Here is a 15372-nt window from a genome sequence, read left to right as displayed (position 1 = left end):
CCATTTCTTTCTTCAGGGGATCTTCCTGACCCAGGGATCAAACCCAGGTCTCCTGCATTACAGGCAGATTCTTTACCATCTGAGCCCCAGGGAAGCCTTCAAGAATCTGTGCTGATGTTCAGATGTGGAGACTTGCCACTGACCAACCCTTACCTCTGCGATTTCCTTTCTTTTGGGGATGTCATTTACTCCCTATTTCATGGGTATAGATGCCTGTCTTTCCTCTAGAGTGGAAATTCCTCTGACAGTGGGGAATGTCCTTTGTAAATGCTGGTGAGATGCTCAATAAATGTTTATTTAAAAGGTAATATATTCTGCAAAATGTAGCCTGGGTAGATCTGATTTCCTTGTGGAAATGGGATAAAGAGAAGTATAAATACAGGCTTTTCCACTTTTTAACTTGATAATTATAGTTGAGAGTGAAATACCCTTTGGAATTGTCAGTGTATATCAACTACCAATTTCAATGTCAATAAGATATGTCTATAGGTTAAGAGTATAGAGTCTGGAGTCAAACTGAAAAGTGAAGTAGCTCAGTCGTGTCCGACTCTTTGCGACCCGTGGACTGTAGCCCACCAGGCTCCTCCCTCCATGGGATTCTCCAGGCAAGAATACTGGAGTGGGTTGCCATTTCCTTCTCTAGGCGAACTTCCAGACCGAGGGATCAAGCCCCCATCTCCTGTGCTGCCTGCAATGGCAGGCAGATTCTTTACCATTAGCGCCACCGTGTGGAGAATACCTGAATAGACCACCTAAGAGAGAGAGGCCCTGGGAGTTCCCACTATTCTGACTCCAGCTGTTGGATTCCTTTCAGCCCAGGCTAGTTTATACAAATGAAAAACTTGCAAGACGGCCCCAGCCCCAACCACTGCCTGACTCTCACTGTCTGAGAAACTCTGGGTCCAGTCAAACCCCAGATTTGTAAGCATATATAAAGATTGCTATTGTTTTAAGCTGCTTTTTCAGGGCGGCATGTTGCTAAGCAATAGACAAGTGTCACAATTACAAAGCAGGATGTGCCCTAACTGATTTAAGGCAGGTGCTAAGTAAATTTGCTGTTAGATCAGTGCTCGTGATCAGTGATCGCTGTTAGATCACCATTGTTAGCTTGATATTAGCGCATCCATTATCTGCAAATTGGATGTATTAGGACCTGGATTATCTGCTTCATGTGACTGTGGTGAAGACTGGATGAGATAATGTAGGAAAGTCCTTTGTAAATGGGTAACCATAAATTTGGTTTTGAAAAAAAAAAAAAAGAAAAGCAATACAGTATGTAAAAAGCGAAGTTTTTTCTTTCTTTCTTTTTTTTTTTTTTTTTTTTACTATTTTTAACATCTTTTAACCAATCTTGGTGGGAGTTTAATATTGAGAAGATATAGTTTATCACTAATGCTATCTTGTAAGAGACAAAATGGGTCAATTTTTTCCCTAAAATTTAAAAAATTCGAAGGAACAAAATGAAAAATTTAGATGAATCATTTGGTGTGTGCGCACCAAGTGGCCAAATCGACACAGGTAAAATCTCTGAGACTAAAAGTTGAAAGTTCTGCACGTCTTTAACTTGCCTCCAAGCTTTTCATGTTGTTCTATAAAGAGCTGTAGCACAAAGTAAGCTTATTCCAGGTGATTGTCGATCAGTGGCCAAGTCCCATCTGACTCTCTGTGACCCCATGGACTTCAGCACGCCAGGCCCCTCTGTCCTCCACTGTCTCTAGGAATTTGCTCAAATTCATGTCCATTGAGTTGGTGATGCTATATCTAACCATTTCATCCTCCGCCCCCTGCCCCCTTCTCTTTTTGTCTTCAATCTTTCCCAGCCTCAGAGTCTTTTCCAATGAGTCAGTTCTTTGCATCAGGTGGCCAAAGTATTGGAGCTTCAACTTCAGCATCAGACCTTCCAATGAATATTTAGGGTTGATTTTATGTACTGTTAATATCAATTTTATTAGTATCTGATTTTAGGATAGATTTCAGCAGTCATCTGAATTTGTACCTGTCGTCCACACGGTGGCAGTAAAGATTTTGATTTGAAACGGACAAGCCCTCCTGAGGCTTTTCAGGGTGCAATATACAAGGGATATGAAGATCCATGCTTTTGATATTAAAAGGGGCTTCCCAGGTGGTGCAGTGCTAAAGAATCCACCTGCCAATGCAGGAGATGAAAGAGACACCGTTTTGATCCCTGGATCGGAAAGACTGCCCTGGAGGAGGAAATGGCAACCCACTCCAGTATTCTTGCCTGGAAAGTGAGGACACAAAGACATGATTGGCTGCTAGAAACTTTCTTACTGGGGTAAAGCAATAAAGGAATCCCAAACCCTGACCTACGGATGATTAGGTAGGTCCTATCCCTAATTGTAAACCAGAACTTGCCAAAAAAAAAGCTAAAGTCGTGAAACTAAGAGCTTTGTGATGATGGGTGTCATGGAAAGAACAATTAGGTATTCTTTTGGCCTAATGAGAAAAAGAGTATTTTAGGTCCTGGAAAAAATGGACAAGATAGAAATCACCTCTGGGAGAGGTCATTTTTTTTTTGTTTTGTTTTGTTTTCTGGGCCTTCTTTTCCACGCTCAGCCTTTTTCTTCTTGTGGGGAATGGGTTGCTCATTGCGGTGGCTTCTCTTGTTGCAGAGCACAGGCTCTAGGTGTGAGACCTTCAGCAGTCGCAGCACATGGGCTTAGGTGCGCTTTGGTATGTGGAATCTTCCCAGACCAGAGATCAATCCTGTGTCCCCTGCATTGGCAGGCGGATTCCTATCCACTGTACTACCAGCGAAGTCCTGAAAGGTCATCTTTTAACTTGACTATGACTGGATTTTTCTACAATGGGAGATGAAAATTTCATTCCGTACTCAACAGAATTTTCAAAATGCAGTGGCAGATTAAGATAAAGCAGCACTGGAAAATTTCCCTTCTCCAGTACAATCAGTCACTTAGCCAAGAGAGGCGTAACAGGTGGATCTCTGAGGCTTTCCTCTTTCTAACTGGGGAAGGCGTCGCTGGAACAGGACTCGCAAGCTTGGTAGCGCCAAGGCTTCCATCAAGGGTGATTAAATCTGAATCTCTGAGAGGGGGCCCTGGGCACTGTTCTGTTTCATTATTTTTCCCCTTCGAAATGCTTCAGATGATTCTAATGTGTAGCTATGCTTGAGAATCCCTTGGTCTATAGGATGGGTGGGGGTGAGACTTCTGTGGTAGGGTTGTGCAGTCACTCAGGCGTGTCCAACTCTTTGCCACTCCATGAACTACAGCACGCCAGGGCTTCCTGTCCTTCACGATCTGGTGGGGAGAGGTACATAAAAGGGAACTCAGAGACCTAAACTGAAACTCCAATACTTTGCTGAAACTCCAATACTTTGCCACCTGATGCAAAGAACTGACTCATTGGAAAAGACCCTGATGCTAGGAAAGATTGAAGGCAGGAGGAGAAGGGGATGACAGAGGATGAGATGGTTGGGTGGCATCACCGACTCAGTGGACATGAATTTGAGCAAGCTCTGGGAGTTGGTGATGGACAGGGAAGCCTGGTGTGCTGCAGTCCATGGGGTTGCAAAGAATCAGACATGACTGAGTGACTGAACTGAACTGAGAGCCCTAAAAGAACAACCTTCTAAGCCTTCTTGTTTATTGTTAGCTGCCTGTTCATGCATGCTCAGTCGTGTCCAACTCTTTACAACCCTATGGACTGTAGCCCACCAGGCTCCTCTGTCCATGGGTTTTCCCAGGCGAGAATACTGGAGTGGGTTGCCATTTCCTCCTCCAGGGGAATCTTCCTGACCCAGGGATAGAACCTGAGTCTCTTGCATTTGCCAGCAAATTCTTTACCATTTGAGCCACTTGGGAAGTCTTTATTGTTAGCTATTTGTCACCAAATGCAAATAAACAGTTAAGTTGATTTAATTCTTGCTTCATTAGAGTGTATGGCTGTTGAATTAAATGACATAATTGGATAGCTTTTTCCTTGTTATGTTTTTATATTTTAATCTCCACATAAAGCACCTTGGGCTTCCCTGATAGCTCAGTTGGTAAAGAATCTGCGTGTAATGCAGGAGACCCTCATTCAATTTCTGGGCCAGGAAGAGCCCCTGGAGAAGGGATAGGCTAAACTCACCAGTATTCTTGGGCTTCCCCTGTGGCTCAGCTGATAAAGAATCTGCCTGCGATGCAGGAGATCTGGTGTTCGTATCCCTGGGTTGGGAAGGTCCCCTGGAGAAGGGAAAGGCTGCCCACTCCAGTATTGTGGCCTGGAGAATACCATGGACTGATAGTCCATGGGGTTGCAAAGAATAGGACATGACTAAACGACTTTCACTCACTCACTGATCGCATGAGGTCCACACACATTATGAAGGGTAATCTTTTATGCTTAAAGTCAGCTGGTGGGAGAGTTCATCACATCTACAAAATACCTATAGAAACATCTAGACTAATGTTTGAAACTAAACAAATAGGCACCATAGCCTAGACAAACTGACACCTAAAATTTAACCATCACACAGGTCTTCTATTATTGCTGTTGCTCTTTACTAAGTTTAAAGTCTTTCAAACTGCAGGACTAATGTTCTGTGTTTTCCTGCCTAAGGTATCCCGCAGGCAATTGTTAAACCCTTACCTGAGAACCATCACTTCTAACCATCTGCACAGGATTCCTGTATTAACAGATTATTGACTGGGGTGGGGGGTGATTTTTGTAGAAACTAATGCTTGTGGTGTTAATACATCTCAGGTCAAGAATGTGTGAATACCTCACCTGGAAATCCTTGAGAAACAAAGGTGCTTTAGTGAAAGTCGCCCAGTTGTGTCCGACTCTTTGAGACCCCATGGATTATCAATCAACCGAAGGCCTTAAAAGCAAAGACAGATTTCTCAGGGGAGAGTTCCACCTCAAGACGGCAACATACCTGAGTTTGCAGACTGTCGGCTTGCCTCACGGACTTTGGACTTGCCAGCTCCAGGACTGTGTGAGTCAGTTTTAATCATAAATCAATCTATCTCCTATTAGTTTTATTTCCTTGGAGAATGCCTGGCTGATACAGTTTGTGAATTTCATTCTCAGAAACAAAGCATTGTTTGGTTTGTTTCTCTCATATCAGTGTTTTTGAAGGAAGGCGATTTGGAAGGTCTAAAAAGTTGAGGACTACTTATATTATAGACATTAACCAGTAAAATCAGCCATGGTTGATAGTAGGTGGAAATTCAGAAGTGTCTCTAATATTGGGAAGCGCTTGGGAAGTAAGCATAAATCCTGGCAATGGCTTCTCAAAAGGCCTGTTTTTCCTACCAAATGGAACAAATAAGGGCATAATTATACCTATAAAGTCTAAACTTTGAAACTCTTGTATGAAAATGATGGAATATCTGGGTCCGTGATTCTTAGTATTAAAAAATGGGGAAAGGTGTTGAGAGTTTGCTAGAAAATATATCCAGGGGAACCATAAAAATACTACTTCAACCGATCATGTACTATTTACTTGAATACTTAGTGGTAAAAAGATGCCCGTTTCTACCTGGTCGGGCATAAAAATACTTCCCGAAAAGGGACCAGTTTGTAAGCAGTTCATGAATAATTTGTAAATGCAACCTCTCAAATAAGAGCAGAGCAGTATTTTTCAAAATTATTTTCAGATTTTTGAATAAGTCTGGGTTGTATTTGGAGGAAAAGAGGTCAGTGGTTGAATGTAGACAGTAATAAATTTTATACTTTAAGTTGTGGCTCTTCACGGGACAAATATTGTTGTAATTCCCAAACTAATTGGATCAGGGAGTGTATTCTTCAGGTAGACCCATGAATCTTGTGTGGCATATTGGAAACGGAATTTAAGTTTTGTTTTTTTATACTAACTCTGCTACCTGGGGCCCCACACCCACCTTTATGGAGCCTCATTTCTCTCATGTTGGTGGTTGTTTTTGAACTCACTTATAGAGTCTTATTCTTCTCATACTTTATATCAATGCTATTTTCTCCTCAGAGTTTGTTTTGAATCTACAAGCTAATTTTAGAAGTGAAAAAAGAACTTTAAAAAGTAAAAAATACTGCCTATGTATGTAGTGGGTAGGTTGTTTGTTTGTTTTTTTTTTTAATTTCATGGCATCATCTAAACAACTTCCCTGTTTGAGGTTAATTTCTCCTTTTGGAGTCTATGTGAGGTAGAACTCCACATTCTACTGTAGAAGCCGCAAGAGGCAGGTGTTTGCTGTCTCAGTTCTTAGGCACCTGATCTTTGCTTAGTTAATGCAGTGCAGCCTGCTGGGACTTAGCATCTCGAGAGTGGACCAGGGATGATTTTGGTTACTAGGACTCCAGTTATATTTGCTATAAAATATGCTTCATCCTACCATAAAACTCTACATCTACCATGAAATGAATTCAAATTCCTTGAAGCAGTTAACTATAAATATAGAAGACTTTCCTTGGCTTGTATTGGTTTCCAAGGAGTCTTTATTCTGAAAATATGATCTTTCTTTCAAAGCAAAATCTGTTAGAACACTTTCAGTTTCCCTGGGCAAAGTAAGCATGTAGAAAGAATATCATATAGGGTGTATATGGTAAATGGAATTAAGCAGAAATCATTATTTTTAGAACTTTGGCTTAATCAATTGCTCTGAGGAGTTTTCTTTAGCAACAATAAACTTGTCTGGGTCACAAAGTTTTTTTTTTTTTTTTGCAAGGCAGATACTACCTAACTAAAGTGGTACAACTTATGGCTAGAAGCAAGAAAGTATCCATAGGAGGTTATATTTTCTTTAATTAAAAACACATTTTTTTTTCTTTAAGAAGTGAGCTATTCCAGGCTCTTTATGGTAGAAGGCTATTAACTTTTTCTTAATGGTACATATTAAGCCTGAGATGCAATCAAGCCTGGAGCTCCGTGTGCTGGGAACTGTAAAGTGGATGCTTCTGCTGTGAATCTTTTAGAAGGCCACCATAGATCTAGAAGAAAGCAAGGGCTGGTGGGCTGGAGTTGCCTCCTATAGTGTCTTTGTGGAGGTCATAGAAATAGTGCTGGAGACTGACACTGTGTCATCAGGCAAAGCAGCATTTATGGTTTGCATTATATTTCAATTTATTTTGGTAACAAATCATCAGGCTTAACATCAGACGAGGATATTGTAGCTGAAAACAAGCAGGGAGGATCCTAGCTGTCTCCCCGGGAGCTCTGGTGTTGCTGAGTTTAGGCCAGCAGTTGTCATTCCCAGAGCGCTTCCAGCTTGAGGCCTGTGAGGACCATGGAAATACATGTTAGGAAAACAGAGATAATGGACACCAATCATCCTACAGTTCAACAGATGTGCATAAAGTCAGGTTATTATGTATAGAGATAAACCTGTCTAGTGACCTGTATATCCTCTATGGCCCACTTGATGGGTTCTGAGTTAATGTAAGAAATTCCCAAGACCGCAATATAAAGCCATCACTGTTTGGCTAAGGTACATCATACAGTGTTTTTTTTTTTTTTTTTTTTTTTTTTAGCTAATTTATGTATGTAACTTTCTGATGTATAAGCATGAATAATCACTGTCAGAGGCAAAAGTAGCAGCAGCCAATGACACACGAGGCCCCTCAGTCATGGGGTTGAGATAAAAGTTCAGTAGTTATTTTAATAACTCACCGAGTGTGATGTTTAGTTAATAAATCGTGTCCAACTCTGTGACCCCGTGAACTATAGCCCGCCAGACTCCTCTGTCCATGGGATTGCCCAAGCAAGAATACTGGAGTGGGTTGCCATTTCCTTCTCCAGGGGATCTTCCCCACCCATGGATTGAACCTACGTCTCCTGCATTTCAGGCGAATTCTTTTACCACTGAGTCACCACTGAGTATGGGTTTTTATCCAATCACCTTCTCCTTTGTAATTAGGCAAGAGTGTCTCCCCCTTGTCTATTTTCTTTTCCTAGACACTACAGCAGAGTTGTATCATAATTCTCTTTGCATAGTGCAAGACATGCCATCTTTTATTGTCCTCAATGAGTGTGTGCCTTGGAAGGAGGATGAGAAGGGAGACCCCTCTGTGCTTCTTTCTCACATTTCTCTCCTTGTGTCAGCACTGGACATTGTTGAGTGTAATTCTAGTAGTAGTTTCCCTCCCACCCGATTTTGCAGCATGAGTCGACTCCTTTATCTGTTGGCAACCCAAGGCACACTAATTGTTCCCAAAACTGGAGGAAAAAGATAACTGGCTTTTTGGGACTTATTAAAAGACAGCAAATCCCTCTCCAATGGGGCATGCAAATGTGATCACAATCAATTTGGAGGCTTAAAGAAACTGACTAAGGGGACCAGTAACTGTCAAGATGATGAGTCTGGTTTATAAAGACTTTAGTTAAGATAAAATAACATCAAACTACAGAGTGGAAGACATGAATTGCACATGTACCTAAGGAGAGGAACACCTTGAGACAAAAGCTTCAGCTTCTACATGTTTTTCAGGTCCCTAGAGTGGGGCAGATTCTTACTGAAAAATACACAGCCAGACAAAGTTAATCAGTTTTAGGAACTGCTTTGCACTAAATAATATGCCACTGTGGTCACCTAGAGCAAACTTGTTTTAGTAAGAAAAACCAGAGAAGGAAATGGATGTGTTCTAGAAGAAATTGACTAAGGGGACCAATAACTGTCAAGGTGACAAGTCAGGTTTTAAACATGAAGAAAAGACTGGTCTATGGGGAGGAGGAGAGGTCTGACAAGTGCTCACTACTTAGTTTGGAATCAAAATCAAGTGCTGGATTCAGAACAGCTCACAACTGGAACTGTTGTTTTTGGGCAATGCTGCTGATAACTGAATGTTCCCCGGTGGCTCAGTGGTAAGGAATTCGCCTGTACTGCAAGAGACACGGGCTTGATTCCTGGGTGGGGAAGATCCCCTGGAGAAGGACATGGCAACCCACTCCAGAATCCTTACCCTGGAAATCTCAAGGACAGAGGAGCCTGGCAGGCTATAGCCTGTGGGGTTGCAAAGAGTTGCACTTAGCAACTAACAACTATTGTCCTACAGAGCTACAGAATTCTCCCTGAAACCCAAGAACCCCAATCTGCTGGCTGTGTTCTGGAAACCTAACAGAACTTTTAGATTGTGGCATCATTATTTCTAGATATCTAGTGCCCTAGTCTCACAACCTTATGAGCAAGTTATAATTTGCTCTTTCAAGGCCACACAACTGTTCCTAATATAACCCTTTATAATTGCAGATTGTGATTATAATAAATAGGCATTAAGTAAAGAGAACCCAAAAGAATCAATACACATTGTGGAAGCATATGAAGGAACATGTGAGTGATTTCTTTCTTTCTTTCTTTTTTTTTTTTAGGGCTTCCTTCTAGCTGATCAAATGGTATCTGGGTGGCCAATCGGGTGATACAGAAATCATAGGACTAATTAAAGGCAATAACAGAAAAAATACTAATATGAGAGAAATGATTGAAAATTTTTTTTATAGAAGATCAGGTTAATGACCAGAACCAGAGTAATCAGTATACTAGAACCTTCATCAATCTGTCACTGAAAAAATTTACCCTATTGATTTAGCTAGCATTAAGAGTAGTTTGGAAAGTTGTCAGGTTAAAAAAAAGAAACACAAAACTCTTAATTCTTCAAATTAGTGTTCCCTCTCTCTTTATTAGAATACCCTCTTTTTCAATTTGTGCTCCCAGAGACTGAAAGAATGTGAATATACATGTTGCTCTGCTGCTAAGTCACTTCAGTCGTGTCCGACTCTGTGCGACCCCATAGACGGCAGCCCACCAGGCTCCCCCGTCCCTGGGATTCTCCAGGCAAGAACACTGGAGTGGGTGCCATTTCCTTCTCCAATGCGTAAAAGTGAAGTCGCTCAGTCCTGTTGGACTCTTCGAGACCCCATGGACTGCAGCCTGCCAGGCTCCTCCGTCCATGGGGTTGTCCAGGCAAGGGTACTGGAGTGGGTGCCATTGCCTCCTCCAGAATATACATGAGACACCAAGAAAATGCACTGTGTTCCTAGAGAAAAATAATTCAGTTAAAACAAACTCAAAGGCAAAGCTTTCATGTAAAATAGGTACCCTGAAGGGTGGGAGGTGAGGTGGCTGTTGTGTACTGAGATTTTTAACTCTATTGAGATTACACATGGGTTGAAATAAAGGGATACTGGATTAATTTAAATGAGGGAAAAGGATTAGTTTAGCAGCAATAGAGACCATACACTATTTTTAACTCTAGAATATTTTACAATCAAGTAACCTGGATTTTTCATTTTTTTCATTGAGGTATAAGTGCAATTGAGTTGATTGAGTCAATGGACATGAATTTGAGCAAACTCCAGGAGATAGTGAGGGATAGTGAAGGATGGTATGCTGTAGTCCATGGACTGCAAAGAGTTGGACATGACTGAGCGACTGAACAATGTTAAGTGACATAATGCATTAGTTTCAGGTATGGCTTTTAGCCCTTTTCTCCAGAAATTATTCAGTGAACTTACTTTGCCTTTAGGACATAATATTCATATGCTAAAGCACAAAGAATATATAGAGAGGGAAACTTGTTTTAGTTTCAATTCATATTTTAGACAAAGAATATTGCCTGCTATTCTAGGGAACAATACATGTTGCCCACCAACAGACACTTCAGCTGTGCTAATGGTGTGCCCTGAGAAGAATTTAGAAGGGAGAATAACAGAAAACTTTCAGTGTTCTGGATTCTGGCCATTGGTCCTAGATAGTTAAGATGAATATCTCAAGGGATAACTTCAATGATCCCAGATTCTTGCATCTTCTCATACAATATAGAGAACTAAAATCATTAACTTGAGATGTCTGTTCTTTGTAAATAGCAGTCATCTTTGATGTTCTACTACATGTTTGCTTTTTCAGCAAAAAAAAAAAAAAAGCCTATGCCTGTATATTCTGGCTCCTCCCTTACCGCTTCAGAGAAGTTCCTTTTAGCTATCTGAGAGGCTATCTTCCTGGACTATAGTCCTTAGTACAGTCCCCAAATAAAACATAACTCACAACTTTGTCAGGTTGTGTGTTTTTCTTTAGTCAACAGTTTTATCAGCAGTAGAAGCAACAGCAGTAAAAACTTTTGCTAGTATTTTTGCTACTATTTGCTAGGACTTTTATATAATACATCATCATTTCAGTTAATCATTACAACAATGCTGAAAGGGAGATATTACACTTTTCTTCTTACAGAAAATGGAACTTAGCTTCAGGGATTGTAACTTGCTTAAGTTTACAAAGACAGACAAAGAGAGAATTCTAAACCAGAATGGATGAGTCCAAAAATGAGTTCCCTTGATTAATCGCATTGTACTGCCTCTCAGAATGTTAATTTTTTTTTTTTTTTTGCTTTTTCTAATGATTCAAATTGTTGAGAGTTGGAAGCTTGGATTTCATTAGTTGATGGCTTTTCCTTCCATAAGCATTCTAGGACACATTGTCAGGAAATCAGAAAAATTAAAATTTTATATAATTGAAAAGCCTCAGTTTAATTAAGATCTGAGATAAACCTTTGTTTTTAGTAATTTTTAAAAAGTCTCAGAAGCAATATCTTTAAAATGAATACAATTAAATTTGAAGAGTAAATGTGTTTTGTAAAAATGCAGAGTTAAGGTCACCTCAGTTTAAGGTATTGGGTTCTATCTAAATTATTTTATACTCAATATCTTCATCAGACATTTTTTTTTAATGGATGAGAATGTACTATCTGAAAAAAGCAAGTGGCAATATTTCAACAGTGTTGCTTTAGCTTGAGGAATGTCATTTTCCTCAGAATCCTGTCATGTTATCTTTAAGACTTGATGGATTTTGTCTTCAAACTCAGCTTTTTCTGCTGAATGCATCAGGACCCCTGATCTCTATGAGGTCATTATCTTAGCTGTGGGGTTATAATGGATAAAGCACTGGGCTGGGGACTAGGACTCTAGTCCTAAATATGTCAGAAGTTGGTTGTATATTCTTGTTTAACTTTCTTAACTTCTTCATATGCTTAATATTCTCATCTATAAAATGAGTTTGACTAGATAATTGTTAGAATAAATAATTTGAACAAATAGTCTCCTTCCTATTATGACTTTAAAAAATGCATAGTACAAAGCTAGGTTCTTTGCTGCCTTTAAAAACTGTACTTACTTAAGATGGTACACACGCATCAGGACTGTGGGGTATTAATTTGAGCATCAATCTGAAATGAAAAAATATTATATAAATCATGGGGCATTTTGCTGTAAGATAACAGATCATTCAGAAGGAATAAACATTTTTTGAACCTTGTTTATATGAAACAATTCTTGTCAAAATACAGTTTTATATTGAATTTTTAAGTGACCATCCTTCATATTTATTTAGTTTTATATTATAGTATTCCAGGAAAAAAGACAAGAAACAATGACATGAGTTAATAGGTGCTAATTATTGGGTGTGCACAGAATATTAAGTCATAGCAGATGAGGTTGGGTGCCAGGGAAGGAGTCCCAGAGGAGCTGATGTTTAATTTGAATCCTGAAGCTTGTGGATGGATTGAGCCAGTTATAGTGTGTGAATAGGGCAATCTGGGTTGAGTTAGTAGGTGCAAAAGCCTTGAGGTAAGAGCAAGCTTAATGTACTTAGGAAACTGCAAGTAGTTTGGGAGAGCCAAAGCAATAAGAATAAGAAGTCATGACCAGTTTGGAGAAGAAACCAATGGTCCAAATTCTTTTGATTAGGAAAAAAGATTGGATGTAATTTAGAAGTGATGGAGAGCAATTAAAATGTATTTACCATTTTGTGCATCACAAAGGTTATTTTGACCTCAGTACAGAGATGGGATTGGGTGTGAGGCGCTGGAGGAAGACTAGAGATGAGAGACCAATGGGAAGTTTGTAATCCAGGTAAAATGTTGCCTAAACTGTGCTGTGCTTAGTCGCTCAGTTGTGCCTGACTCTTTGTGACCCCGCAGACTGTAGCCCCCTAGGCTCCACTGTCCATGGAATTCTCCAGGCAGGAATGCTGGAGTGGGTTGCCATGCCCTCCTCCAGGGGATCTTCCCAACCCAGGAATCAAACCTAGGTCTTCTGCATTGCAGGCAGATTCTCTACCCTCTGAGCCACCAAGGAAGCCATTGAGTATGAGTTTTTATCCAGTCATCTTCTACTTTGTAATTAGGCAAATTTTTCTTTTCCGAGACACTACAGCAGAGTTATATCATAATTCTCTTTGCATGGTGCAAGGAATGCCATCTTTCATTGTCCTCATTAAGTACTGATAATATAGAAGAAGGTATTTACTGAGAGATATTGAAGGGTTATAATTCATAGGATTTGGAACTGAATTGAACATATGTAGAAGTCAAAGATTACTGTTTCTATTTTTGACAATGGGTGAATGGTGATGGTATTTATAAATGTAGGGAAATAGGAGTTTTTAGAGGGAGACTTTGGGCATGTTGAGTTTGAATTTCTTGTGGGATAAGAGCCCCCATGGATAGCTGGATAAAAATCTTGGCTCTGAGGGGAGAGATTCTGCCTGGAGATGGAGGTTTGAAAATTAAAGACATGTCCATGGACAAGAACACTAAGGGAAAATGTAATGTCATGAAACTTGAGGATCAAGGAAAAAACTGGAAGAAAAGAAGTTTAAATTGTAGGTAGAAGAGGAAAATACTAGAGAGAGTGAGAAGGAAAGGACCATAGGAGAAAAAGGTAGAATATGATAAGATGACAGTTGTTGCAAGAAGAAAGAAATCATTGTGGATATCAAGTATTTTACAGAGAAGCCTGCTAAGGACTGACAAACTGTTAGACTTACCAAGAAAATTTCAGTGTGACTTTGTCGTTAGTGGGATAGCAGCATCAGATGCCATATTGCAAAGGGCAGAGGAATTCACAGGAGGTGTGATGAATGAGAGTGTATACTATTCTTTCAAGAATCTTGGCTTTAAGGGGAGGAGAAAGAAAAGTAGCTAGGGAGTAGTGTCTGAATTACCTTATTTAAGATCAGGAGATAAAAAACTTTAAATTAGACTCATTCAAAAGGTATTGTTGAAACAGAAGAGTATAACTAATGAAAACAGAGTCCAAGGAACTGGGATGAATGGAATTCAGAGTGATACTACTAACCTGGTGTCAATTTTACTATTTTAACAATCATTGTGGAATTCCAGTCAGTAATTAAGTTTTCTGGTATCAATAATTTATTTTCACCATTATTGGCTAAATTAGGGCTAAATTCTGACAATCTCATGAAATAACAGACTCATGTGAAATAAATGATGGTTTTTCTGACATCTAAATATGGTTTTTCTAACATGATCTAACCTCCATGTATCTCACTCAACCCACTCATAAAAGGGGAATTAAAATGGTACCCAACATTTTAGAATTGCTTTAGATCACTCCACAAATACATACATATAAAGCTATTAATATTCTGCTTAACAAATAGTAATGGCTTAATAAACTCTAGCTATGACATTGAGGCAGAGCAGACAATGGCGCCCCACTCCAGGACTCTTGCCTGGAAAATCCCATGGACGGAGGAGCCTGGTAGGCTGCAGTCCATGGGGTCGCCAAGAGTCAGACACGACTAAGTGACTTCACTTTCACTTTTCACTTTCATGCATTGGAGAAGGAAATGGCAACCCACTCCAGTATCCTTGCCTGGAGAATCCCAGGGATGGGGGAGCCTGGTGGGCTGCCATCTATGGGGTCGCACAGAGTTGGACACGACTGAAGTGACTTAGCAGCAACAGCATGACATTGAGGATTATAAAAACTACTTATACTGAGAAATTAAAATTTTTCCTGAAGTGTGAGAGAAAAGGAAAGAGAAGGCAGAAGGGGAAAGGGATGAGAAGAGAAGAATTGGTCTCCTCTTTGCCCAGCTGTTCATGGAGATTTGCTCTTGATTTTTTTTTTTTTTAAATTTTAATGATCAAATCCAGCATATGACAGTGGCTTTCTGAAAACTTTGGGACATCTTAGGGATAATATACTGATGAGTCTTCAGAAGCTATATTATCAGGTCATGAATAGGAATGACCTGCCTGAATGATGGAGAGAAAAAAAAAAATCAAGCCTAATTTTGCAACTATAAGTTTTTCTTCAGTCAATGTGCCTCTATAGAATAAAAAGGAATGACTTCTGAGTGCTGTGGTAAAGCTGAAAGAAAGCGACACTGTTCTATTTCTTGGTCATTTCAAGATGAAGGTGAGGGAGTGGATAGAGGCAGATGACATAAACAAACACTAATTTAGTATAGTTCAGAGGCCCTTTCTGCCACTCCTCTGGCCACTGTGCCATGTATGTGTAGAACGGCAGATAGAGGTGGATCCTTGGATATAAATGACTCTGTGTATATGTAGTGCACAGGCACTGCTTTTAAGGAGAAAACTTCCAAGCAAAGATAGGACAAGGAGATTTGATGA

The 15372-nt window shown here is 39.9% G+C and overlaps 1 protein-coding gene across 1 annotated transcript in view; it reads right to left on the bottom strand.

Annotated features, from left to right (window-relative positions):
• Positions 1–7041: 7041 nt before the first annotated feature.
• Positions 7042–15372, bottom strand: part of GC (GC vitamin D binding protein) — a 48549-nt gene continuing 40218 nt past the window's right edge. Inside the window, exons 12-13 of the mRNA XM_043906518.1 lie at positions 12102–12153; positions 7042–7218 (exon numbers count right to left, since the gene is read on the bottom strand). Of these exons, the coding sequence (XP_043762453.1) occupies positions 12121–12153 (33 nt within the window). The 3' untranslated portion in view covers positions 7042–7218; positions 12102–12120. The remainder of the gene's footprint in view (positions 7219–12101; positions 12154–15372) is intronic.

Source organism: Cervus elaphus, chromosome 6, assembly GCF_910594005.1.
Source record: "Cervus elaphus chromosome 6, mCerEla1.1, whole genome shotgun sequence".
In the NCBI taxonomy this organism is placed as follows: domain Eukaryota; kingdom Metazoa; phylum Chordata; class Mammalia; order Artiodactyla; family Cervidae; genus Cervus; species Cervus elaphus.
Note: the sequence above shows the minus strand (reverse complement) of the source record. Positions and strands in the feature narration are given on the sequence as shown.